The sequence below is a fragment of the Clupea harengus genome, chromosome 24, assembly GCF_900700415.2.
Source record: "Clupea harengus chromosome 24, Ch_v2.0.2, whole genome shotgun sequence".
NCBI lineage: Eukaryota > Metazoa > Chordata > Actinopteri > Clupeiformes > Clupeidae > Clupea > Clupea harengus.
Window position 1 is genome coordinate 19,161,504 of NC_045175.1, and position 12,014 is coordinate 19,173,517.

Consider the following 12,014-nt stretch of genomic DNA (forward strand, 5'->3'; position numbering starts at 1 on the left):
TTGTATGTGTGGTTGTGAACGACATGGATAAGGATAAGGCTGTGCTAGGCAATGATTCCTAACAAAACTAACTGTACACAATGTAGACGGGGACAGCACAAAATAGTATTCAAGTGCTGGTGTTTTATTTGTTGCAACACGGTGGATGATACAAAAATATAAAGGTAGGTGTTAAGGAGAAAAGGGCTAGCTGCAGTTGGAAAAAGGTAGCAAGCTAGGCTAGCTCTCGGGGCTACGAGCTTTTTCAAAAGACTGGGGCAAATTACTCCTTAGAATAGGCTACGAATAGACCTACTGCAAGCGCAGTAAGGTATTACTAAGGAAGGAGTGAGTCTTTAAAAAGACTGTTTATAAAGCAATGAATATCTGAATGATACAGGAAACAAGAGAAATTGAACAAACTCTGCAGAGTCATCTCAGGGTGAGAGCTTACCAATGCCTGCGTTTTTTTTTTATACTCGGAAACTTAGGTGCAACTCGCGTTCAAATGAAAAAACTCTGTTTTGATTGGTGGATCAGGAGCAAAACCGTATTTGATTTGTTTGGGTCAGTCCAGCCCCTTGCATTTCGCCACTGAGGGAGCTTTCACTAACCAGTGACAGGTCGGCGGTAGTTTTTTTTTTTCTCCGTCTGTGACATCGCGCCCCCCCTGGAGAGTGTTCGCGCCCCCCCAGGGGGGCGCGCCCCCCACTTTGAGAACCACTGCTCTAGATTGTTCCATGATCCTGATTAGATGTAGGATAATATGAAAAATGATCCGCCTCCAAAGATCCCCTTTTCTCTTGAATCTCTCTCTTTCTCTCGTTCTCTCTCACACACACACACGCACATTCAAACATAAAGATCCGCAGGTTAAAAATCCAACCTCACAGCAGTAGTTGAGTTTTCAAAAGAAAATTCATTGCTGTTTAGCAAACTTCGCAAACCAAGTACGCCCGCATGACAGGCCCACAACCATACTCTCTGTGAAACCTGTCTTCCTGCATACCAGGTGCTGTTCCAAGTTTGGTATGTATGAGGGGCCGTTTAGGACTTAACTATTGAGACACTCTCACACTCACTACTGAGACACTCTCACATGTACTAATGAAACACTCCTTCGTGCTATGCTGGTATGCACAACCCGTGCCTTGATCAGTAGCGGGCATAGAAGAGGACGCTCCTCTGATTGGCTCTATCGTTTTTCTTGTAAAGAAATGGACGGACCAGCTGTAGTAGTGTCTCTGACGGCTTATTGTGTAACAATACCTGCGCACTCTCTACATCAAAATTGCTTTTTTTATTAGTTTACACATATTAATTGTAGTAGACTTTAAAGTTGCCAAATCTAGAATTAGTTTTTTGTTGGTCCTCTATTCCATATTCGTGAATAGTCTAAATTATTTTCTGTACATTTGGTAATGAAGGATAACCCAACACTAACGTTATTTTCAATCATTTACACTTCATTCTTTCTAAACGGCATGAATGTCAAAGTTATATATTTCTTCAGTAAACACATAAACTAAAGTAGATACATGTACTTTATCATTTTTTTTACAGCAACAGAAAGTAGATATATGGACTTTATACATCAAATTCCATTTGAGCTCACACTATCAATCCACACCACATCCAAAAAGATCCCAAACACACTCCCCAAAAATCGTCCCTGGAAAAGGCCCTACAGGGGCAGTACCTGGTGGTTTAAATGTTCTCAAACAGCCCGCTAGTTCCCTCTAGTGGGAAAAAATGCTTACTGTGAAAAGAACAAGCGCAAATTTACAAACATTGCTCCCGACCCACACCAAAATGCACACTGAGTTCATGATCTTGTCTGTTACAGAGCAGCTTTTGTCTGGCTACTCAGAGACAATGGCAACAGACGCATCTGGCATGTCGTACAGGAAGAACTCAGGGTACAGAGGCTTAGTGAAAGCGCTGTGAAAAGTGTGAAGGTGTGTGAGCCTTTCAGAAGCCGCGCCTGCCGCCGCCGTGTAGAAGGACAGCGTGCCGGCCGGCCAGTCGAGGTACACCCCCACTCGTCTGGACTCTCTGTCGGCCATGTCGATCTTGAAGAAGCCGTTGTTGTGGCTCGCCTCATATTGTGAGCTACGGGAGTTGCAGTAGAGGCTCCAGGACTCTTTGTGGTACCTCGAGTCTTTCCCCTTGTGCTTCACACCGACCACAACCGCCCCGGTCCACTCCACCTCCCAGTAGAAACGTCCCCCTGTGAGGCCTTCACAACAGCTCACCCCGAACCAGCTGGCTTTCTCCCCAAGAGCAAAGAGGTGGTACTTTGTTATAATGGCCATCTTGTTGTTCTTGGACAGCCACAGCTCCTGGTGTTTGGTGTCTGGGTCCAGGGTTAGTTCACAAGCGTCTGAAGGTAGAACATGTGAAACGTGAGAATGTGAACACAAGAATACTTGGAAAAATGGGGGCTGTTTGCAAACACCTACACCACAAGAAATCAGTCAATATTCACTTTTCAGAATCTCGAAATGAACAAATGATATGCCTTTGATCGTTAGTTGATCATGACTGAGAGTGTATAACAATTTGAGGCTTATTCTAATCTACACAATGCGGACATTTCCGATGTTCTTTCCAAAGTCATGTTTTGATGTGCATCTGTGTTTGAGGAAAATTTTAATTTTCACCTCAAGTAACTTATGACTTGTCAGTCAAAAACTTGTATTTATCAGATAGCACATACATGCTAACAAATGCTTGTTGAATCCACATTGGCTATGACCTTGGTCAAGGTCATACGCAGTTGATCAAACATGAATATTGCAGAAACACTTACATTTCCTCATCGTTGGTTTAACCCTTTGCGTCCCACCATCTTTCATGCTGTGTAATATGAATCGCACACATACACATAGAGAGAAAGAGAGAGAGAGAGAATAATGTGTTCAACAAAGACAGTTTATCAAAACATTTAACTCATTGGTTATTGACATTTTCACCATTATTCACTATTGTTACTTATTTACAGTAAACACCTGAGATTTCTATTAGATGTTTCAACCAATCAACTTAAAAACATCATCAGTATTAAAATATACTGAGGCGTGTGTTTACTGCAGTGTTGCCAGTTTGTAGTTAGGATCCTCCAGTATTAAAATATACGGAGAAGTGTGTTTACTTCAGTGTTGCCAGTTTGTAGTTGGGATCCTGCAGTACTCCAGACAGCATTGTCACTGCAGACCCCGCTGGGTGGTTGTAGCTGATGTCCAGCGTTTGCAGGCGAGAGGGGTTTGTTTTGAGGGCACAGACCAGATAACGGCAACCTTCCTCTGTGACTAGGCAACCAGAGAGCCTATGAGCAAGGGAAGATATACCCCCATGTTATAATCTCACTCGTACTTGAATGTAAACACACATCTTCAAGTACACAGCTTGGTTACATATTCACTGATTGTGCTCACATTTACGCCTTGTGTGGATCTCTATAGGAAATATATCATCTTGGGGGGAAAAATGTGGTGTCTGTATGATAGCTTAATGGGTTTTAGCCCACAAGCAAGGAAAGATATAAAATATCATCTAGATAGACATATAACATTTATAATAATTATGGTATATTATAATCATATGAATTACAATTATAATATATATAATACTATAATTATGTATAATATATATTATAGTTATATTATATACAGTAATATATATATATATTATAAAATGTATGCTATGAGAATACAATTTGATATTTACTACAGTGTCATATTGTCTTTCCCTACCCTAAAGACTGAAGGGTGCAGACTGGCTTTGCCAGGCCAACACACAACAGCTTCACTCCTGAGTCTCTGAGATGGTTGTCTCGCAGGTCCAACTCCTTCAGCACAGGGGAACTCAGGGTCTGTGCCAGTACATCACAAGCACCGTCTGATATATAGCATTCCCTCAGTCTGAGAAAAAGAAACGGACACTGAAACACTTCTGGCTTACATAGCCATCCATAAGAACTTTGCTGAAAAGACAACTTAAGTCACAGTTATAAGACGCTATAACAAACGAAATGGAAGGAAGCCAGTGTAATGTAATGGAAGCCAGAGGGAGCACAGCTGTGCGATGATTAAGCTCTACCCAAAACACATTAAGAGATGTGCATGCAGGAAATGCTAGCACCTGCTAGCACCCGTGGGTTATAGCCTCCTTGCTAGCACAACTGCCTCCCATTCCCAAGTTCGATCCCTGTACAGGCAGGAATGTGCTTTGTCCGTGATACGCAACACAAGTTGATCACGCTGATATGGGTTCAAATCTTTTACATTTGAAAAATATAAGAATCTTAATAAAAAAAACGCTGACTTTATTTGCATGCAGGGCCATTTGTAGAGCAACGGTCAGAGCAATAATATGAAAACCACCTCAATGTTTCCAGCCGAGTCGATGTTCCGGAAAAGATCTGTTTCACCCCTTCGTCTCCCACACCACTGCCACTCAGGTCCAGTTCCCTGAGGGAGGACAGCGGTAGAACAGAGCCCAGCGCCTCACAGGATTGCTCAGTCATCGCACAGCGTCCCAACCTGCAGATGTTTACAGTTCGTCAAATTATTGAGTACATGGGCATACTGATAGATTTGATTTTGTGGATGGCGGACGGGATTTACTTTAGGACAGACAAACAGACATATTGAAAGATGAATAGATAAATTAATGAATGGATATAGACATAGATATAGCAGTGATATATAACATGCTTCACCTCAGTGTTTGGAGTTCGGAATCACAAGACATATTGAAAGATGGATAGATAAATGTATATATACAGTATATATATATATATATATATACATATGCTATATAACATGCTTCACCTCAGTGTTTGAAGTTTGGAGTTCGGAATCACGAGACATTGAAAGATGGATAGATAAATGTATATATACAGTATATATATATAAATAAATATATATATATATATGCTATATTACATGTTTCACCTCAGTGTTTGAAGTTTGGAGTTCGGACTCGCAAGTCCAGTCAGGACACGTGTGACTCCGGTGTCAGTCATGCGGCTGTAGGAGAGGTCTAGTAGGGTCAGTCTGGATTTCTCTGACTGAAGAGCTGCAAGAAGGATCTCACTGCAGTCGTCTCTCAGATAGCAGCCACTGAGTCTAAGGAAAAAAACACAGACATTTCTTTCAGAAGGCAGTATGTAATAGAATGTAGCCTGGTACGCATAGATGAACATGAAGGTCACACAGTCAAGGTTTCATTAATAATAATAATAATAATAATAATAATAATACCGAGAGGCTCTCAGATAGCAGCCACTGAGTCTAAGGAAAAAAACACAGGCATTTCTTTAAGTATGTAATAGTATGTAGCCTGGTACGGATAGATGAACAGTCGCAATACTGAAGTCAAGGTTTCATTAATAGCCTCTACCAAGAGACTGTTTTGTTTCTCTAAAGTTCCTACAGTTTTCTCAGGTACGGGTGGGTACTACAGGATGGAAGGTAGCAGAATTCTCACCGACTGAAACATGCTGTAGAGTGCGGGTGAAAGACTTCCTTATGGCACACAGCTGAAACCATGACCACTTGACCTGCATTCCCTATCGAGGGCAGAGTGTGTTCCTTACCTGAGACAGGTAGGCTGAGGATGAGGTCCCAGCAGCGCCGCCTTCAGCAGCGCCGCCCCCGACTGCTCCAGGTTGATGCAGCCGAGGTTCAGAGAGTCCAGGCTGCAGTGGGGGCTGGCTAGACCAGCGCGGAGTTTCTCCAGCGTCTGCGGGACCAGGAAGTTGTGGCTCAGGTCCAGGTCTCTGAGAGGGGAGCCAGCCGACTGAAGGACTGAGGAGACCGTCTCAAAGCATCTCCGCGTGAGTTGGCAATTGGCAAGTCTGCAAGCAAGGGATATGATGGGGATGTTTGAGATTTTTTAAGTTTGAACAATAATACATCACAAGAGATAGAACTGTATCTAACACATTCCACTGCCATGGGTGTTGTTGTGGTATATTGTTATCCTCACAGTGCTTTTCTGCAGCACCTAACCAATGGAATCAGCCTTCGGCGACCTCCTGCAGATGTCCTGTAGCTCTTCAGGTCAAACTCATCCAATACATTCGGAGAGGTCAACATCATGTAGGCCAAGGCGGAACACTGAGCCGCAGTAAGCTTCTTCTCCGGAACATTCTTGGAGGTGAGGTATGACTGGATCTCCCTCACCACTGTGATGTCACCCACCTCAGAGAGGCAGTGGAGGAGGTTGATGCATCTTTCAGGAGTAGGGCATTTCCTCTGGTCTTCCACTCCCAGCCTGTGTTTGATGTACTGTGTGGTTCTCCAGATGTTCTCCTGACTGGTACCTGGTGGCAAACACAGGCATCTGAGGAGGCTGTAATTGGCTTCCAGCGAGAGTCCAAGCAGGAACCGGAGGAAGAGATCCAAATGGCCATTACTGCTTTCCAAAGACCTGTCCACTGCAACCCTGTGCAAGTCATGCAGTGTGGCCAAGTCCTGTAGCATGTGCTGGTATGGCTGGTATGGTTCTTGTTGCCCTAAGAACGTCTGTGCCTTTGTCAAAGCCTCATCCTCAGAGTCACAGTCGGAGTCATCTAGCACGTAGGATAGGTACTTCTCGTGAGTAAATGGTTGGTTCCCAGTATTCTGACCCGCCTTGGTGGCACCCTGAACGTCGTTCTTGGGAAGTCCTGTCATGTTGTGAGGCGAGACACCCCAGAATTCCTCATCTGTGATAGTCCTGTCCGAGCTTCTTTGAAAGGGATTGGCTTTCTCACAGACAAAGGACAGGAACACATAGAGAGCGGCGAGGAACTCCTGAACGCTCAGGTGTACAAAGCTGTACCACTGCCCTTTACACATAGGGTCCTCCTTTCTGAGGATTGCTGTGAAAAGTCCAGAGTGTACCGATATTTCCTCAGTGTTCAAGCCGTACGTTTTGAGGTCTCTTTCAGAGAATATGAGATTGCTCCTCTCAAGGTTTTCGAAGGCTAGTTTTCCCATCCGGAGAAGGATTTGGACATCGGATGAAGATAGTCCTCTTAAATCCCTCTCATCTTTCCCATAAAACTTCTGGTTCTTCACATTCGTTTGGATGAGCAGGAAACGAGTGTACATTCCCGTTAACGTGTATGGAATGTTTCCGCCGATTGCACCACCTAGCGTTCTTCCCAGAACGGTTGAGGTGATCCAACAGAAAACTGGAATGTGGCACATGGTGTGGAGGCTCCTGGATGCTCTGATGTGCGAGATGATTGTATCAGCTTGACTCTGGTCGGAAACCCTCTTCCTGAAATATTCTTCCTTTTGGCGGTCGCTGAAGCCTCGTATCTCCGTTACTCGATCTAAACACTCAGAGCTGATCCGGTGAACTGCAGCTGGTCGTGATGTTATCCACATGAAGGCAGAAGGAAGGAGATTACCTTTGAAGAGATTGGTCAGCAGCTCATCCAGCGATGATCTCTGTGCAAGGTCTGCAACAAACTTGTTGCTCTGAAACCTTAAAGGGAACTGACTTTCATCCAGACCATCAAATATGAACACGATTTTGGCTTCATCGTATTTCTTCATGTCTTTCATGAGTTTAATCTCAGGGTGGAAGATCTTAAGGAGCCCGTGAAGACTTAACTGGTCGTCTTGATAGCGATTCAGCTCGCGGAAAGGAAGGACAAAAATGAAATCCACATCCCGATTGGCCTTCTCTTCGGCCCAGTCTAAAATGAACTTGTGAACAGACACGGTTTTTCCGATTCCGGCCACCCCCTTTGTTAGCGCGGTTCTGATGCGCAAGTCCTGACCAGGCCGAAGCTTGAAGAGGTCATTGCAGTTGATGGCAGGTTCTTGACAGGTGTGTGCCTGGGCCGCTGCGTCCAGATGCCACACCTCATGCTCACTGCTGTACCTACCAAAACTATCTCCTCTCAATATGTTTTTCTGAGTTGCTTCAGGCATCCTCTGCCAGATCTCGTGCTCATCAGTAACAACTTCCCTCTCTCCCTCTGTGATGTAGACCTCTGTGAAAATCCGGTTCAATAGAGTTGGATTTCCTCGCTTGGCAATGCCCTCGAATATGTTCTCAAACCTCTTCTTCAGGTTAGACTTTAGCTTGGCAGACACTTTCTGCACATCGGCATCTTCAGCTATCAAACAACAACAACAACAAAAGAAATCTCATCAGTTTAAGGCTATAATATAATCTCATCAGTTTAAGTCTATATGACTCAGTATAAAAATGTCCAATGTAGGAATCCATTCTATACCAACACACACACTATTTTATATATATATATATATTATACCATGGTCCCTTCAACATTATATATTATAATTCATGTATATATGAATGTAAATGTTAATGTACTGTACGTCTATGTATGTCTGCATGAAAATGAAGGGTTTCAATACCTCCTTTCAAAGCCCCAGTTGCTCTGCGTAAATCTTCCTCTGCTGCATTTTCTGAAAAGTAATCAGTAGGGAAACTGTCTGAAATCTCCAGACATCATTTACATTTACATTTACATTTACATTTAGCAGACAATTTTGTCCAAAGCGACGTCCAAGGGAGAGAACAGTCAAGCTACGAGCAATAGAGACCTAGTGTAACAATAAATACTACTTTACATAAGAAATAGAAAAAAGGAGTGCAGGAATGTAACTGCAGTAAGGAAACTGTCTGAAATCTCCAGACATCAGACACATGGCCTTGGTATATAACTTAAATATTAGCTCTCCTTGGTATATAACTTAAATATTAGCTCTCCTTGGTATATAACTTAAATATTAGCTCTCCTTGGTATATAACTTAAATATTAGCTCTCCTTGGTATATAACTTAAATATTAGCTCTCCTTGGTATATAACTTAAATATTAACTGTCCTTGGTATATAACTTAAATATTAGCTCTCCTTGGTATATAACTTAAATATTAGCTGTCCTTGGTATATAACTTAAATATTAGCTGTCCTTGGTATATAACTTAAATATTAGCTCTCCTTGGTATATAACTTAAATATTAGCTCTCCTTGGTATATAACTTAAATATTAGCTCTCCTTGGTATATAACTTAAATATTAGCTGTCCTTGGTATATAACTTAAATATTAGCTCTCCTTGGTATATAACTTAAATATTAGCTCTCCTTGGTGTATAACTTAAATATTAGCTCTCCTTGGTGTATAACTTAAATATTAGCTCTCCTTGGTATATAACTTAAATATTAGCTCTCCTTGGTATATAACTTAAATATTAGCTCTCCTTGGTGTATAACTTAAATATTAGCTCTCCTTGGTATATAACTTAAATATTAGCTCTCCTTGGTGTATAACTTAAATATTAGCTCTCCTTGGTATATAACTTAAATATTAGCTCTCCTTGGTATATAACTTAAATATTAGCTCTCCTTGGTGTATAACTTAAATATTAGCTCTCCTTGGTATATAACTTAAATATTAGCTCTCCTTGGTATATAACTTAAATATTAGCTCTCCTTGGTGTATAACTTAAATATTAGCTCTCCTTGGTATATAACTTAAATATTAGCTCTCCTTGCCTGTGAAAATGTTGTTTTAGCAATGCAACTTACATCACCGGTTACAGCTGTTTTGCTTGCAGGGCAGTTTATAAGAAACACTACTTTCTTTGGACAGATATGTGCACAAATCCATTGCCAACATTTTAACAAGTTGTACTCAGATGTGTGACATAACCCGTGTAGACCAGTAAGACAAACACTTCATTTCCTGACAAAGGGGATGGACGGAGATGGAAGGTAAACGCTGACTGCAACAAACCTGTGCTATGCATGTGTGTCACCATATTAAATGTGACAGCTCCCTGAAAATGACTGTGAGCAATCTGGGGCGCATTGACCACTCCGTGTGTTTGAGCCGTCATGGTGGACACAGGAGTGTTGACCTCCCCATGTCTTTGAGCCGCAATGGCTGTTTGAGGTGTGTCAACTGCAGGCCCCTGTGGGTAGGGTGCGGTGGTGGATCTAAGGCCCAACCCGGTCCCTTCTTCTTCTCTGCTTTTTCTCTGCTTGGGAGTGCTGTGGGGGGAACCCATTGCAAAGGCTTATACATGCTCCTGAGGAAAATAGAAAAAAAAACATTTATACATATCCATCCATATCTATATCGATATATCTATATCTATATACACATCTATACATATATATTGATCTATTCATCAATCTATTTATATGTACTGTATATATATACAGTATATATATACATACACATACAATATGACATGTTACAAATTGTTGTATTTACCATGTGTTGTGAAAATAAGGCTTTATTAATGTCATAATTTCTAATATTACAGAATATTTTCCAAGTAACAATATGACATGTTACAAATTGTTGTATATACCATGTGTTGTGAAAATAAGGCTTTATTAATGTCATAATTTCTAATAGTAAAGTGATGTTTGATTGTAGAGGTAAAATAAGAAATATCAGTGAAATTGGTATGGCAGTGAGTTAATAATTGGGTGTATGTGCAAATATGTGTGCACCTTTCCTGGTCACGCCCCGTCTTGTGGTTTTAAATCAGTGTGATATATATATATATTCCACATGTTTAATTTGTTTAATGATACAATATCTAACATTAGTCTTCATATTTGGTGTGTATTAAGACCAGTGAATGTATGTTATGATTAACTGTCATTTATCTGTCATAATGTTAGACACCCAAGTTTAATCCTCCTAGAGACATTGTGTGACACATCCTCTGTACGAACAAAACGAGATATCTTATGTTTGTTTCTCTCTTGTTTTGGGGGAATTATGTGTTGGTGTGGAGTAAGAGATCACACTATAATGATGTAATCCCTAAACGGACAAGGACAACATTCAAAAACAGGCAACTTACAATAATGACAAGCTGACGAAATATTGATGCTGACAGTGAACTGCATTACCATATTTTGTGGTTTTTGTTGCAATATTCAGGTACAAATAAGGAAAGGCAAAGACGTTATTACAAAAGTATCTCTCTTCTCTCTCTCTCTCTCTCTCTCTCTCTCTCTACACACACAACCAACCTGTCACTTCTGTTGTAGTAAATGACACGGTCCGCTACAAATAGAATACCAGAAGATTGTCCAAACACGCCAATTTCTTTAAACTATTAACTTAGGATACAACAATAAACACACTGACACGATGTAGATGTGTGCACATTGCACAGTGGTTCATTACTAATCTCGGGGATGTTCTGTGAAATGAGGAACGTAACAGAATATTTTCCATAGAAGAACATTGGGCAAATCAATAACAGCGAAGAACGTTCAGTTCTCTCTCTCCGTCTTCCTAGCTGCTTACACACATCACTTATGTTTTAACACACGGCACAGTATAAAAGACACAAGCCTACCACAAAATAATGTAATCACCTTTACTACATGCTGTGACAGAACATTAACATCAGTTAATGGTTGCTGGTTTCCTTCGCCTGAATAAACCAGAGTTAAATATTTTTGACTTGCAGCGTATAGGCTACGCATAGCCTTCTCAGCTGTTAACGATTCTGATAACCTAATGTATTGCTAACTGTTTACACAATAGACTGATTCCTGGATGTGAGATTCAGAAACTTTTCCTCTAAAAACGACGTTGTTTATTGCGTCATCACTAAAGTCGGAAAACACCGTTGAGCTCCGTGCATACCAAAGACCCAGGCCATCGGACTGTATCTTTGCTTGCCTTTGTTATAAAAAGATAATGAACTGAGCTTCCTACTTACCAAAAATATCATAAACCACATGCTTTGCTTCTTACACGGAACAGCCTTCTCGCGATTGACTGATTGAAGTGTCTTACACTACTTGTGCAGTTGCGTAATTTGCGCTGTGTTGCAACGTGTACAAATCTCTGTTCCTCAACCCCCTTGTATCACTGTCTAATATGATGACACAAAAGACGGTTCCCTTTTTTGATAAACTAAATACCCATTCCTTTACACGCGTGAAGGAGGAAAACTCTCTGCGATTGGATTTCAGGTTGTCATTCGCCGCAAAAGTCGGAAAAATTCTATGCATGAAAAG

The 12,014-nt window shown here is 41.3% G+C and overlaps 1 protein-coding gene across 2 annotated transcripts in view; it reads right to left on the reverse strand.

Moving 5' to 3' along the window:
• Positions 1–1,376: 1,376 nt before the first annotated feature.
• Positions 1,377–12,014, reverse strand: part of LOC105903161 (NACHT, LRR and PYD domains-containing protein 12-like) — an 11,033-nt gene continuing 395 nt past the window's right edge. The window contains exons 1-11 of one of the 2 annotated variants that reach the window (XM_031562341.2): positions 11,714–12,014; positions 9,754–10,048; positions 8,370–8,420; positions 5,974–8,104; positions 5,582–5,842; positions 4,938–5,111; positions 4,365–4,523; positions 3,735–3,902; positions 3,134–3,307; positions 2,792–2,838; positions 1,377–2,362 (exon numbers count right to left, since the gene is read on the reverse strand). The exon at positions 11,714–12,014 is cut by the window's right edge and continues 258 nt beyond it. In XM_031562341.2, the coding sequence (XP_031418201.1) occupies positions 1,842–2,362; positions 2,792–2,838; positions 3,134–3,307; positions 3,735–3,902; positions 4,365–4,523; positions 4,938–5,111; positions 5,582–5,842; positions 5,974–8,104; positions 8,370–8,420; positions 9,754–10,027 (3,960 nt within the window). In that variant the 5' untranslated portion in view covers positions 10,028–10,048; positions 11,714–12,014 and the 3' untranslated portion in view covers positions 1,377–1,841. The remainder of the gene's footprint in view (positions 2,363–2,791; positions 2,839–3,133; positions 3,308–3,734; positions 3,903–4,364; positions 4,524–4,937; positions 5,112–5,581; positions 5,843–5,973; positions 8,105–8,369; positions 8,421–9,753; positions 10,049–11,713) is intronic. The other variant, XM_031562342.2, reaches the window with a different exon arrangement.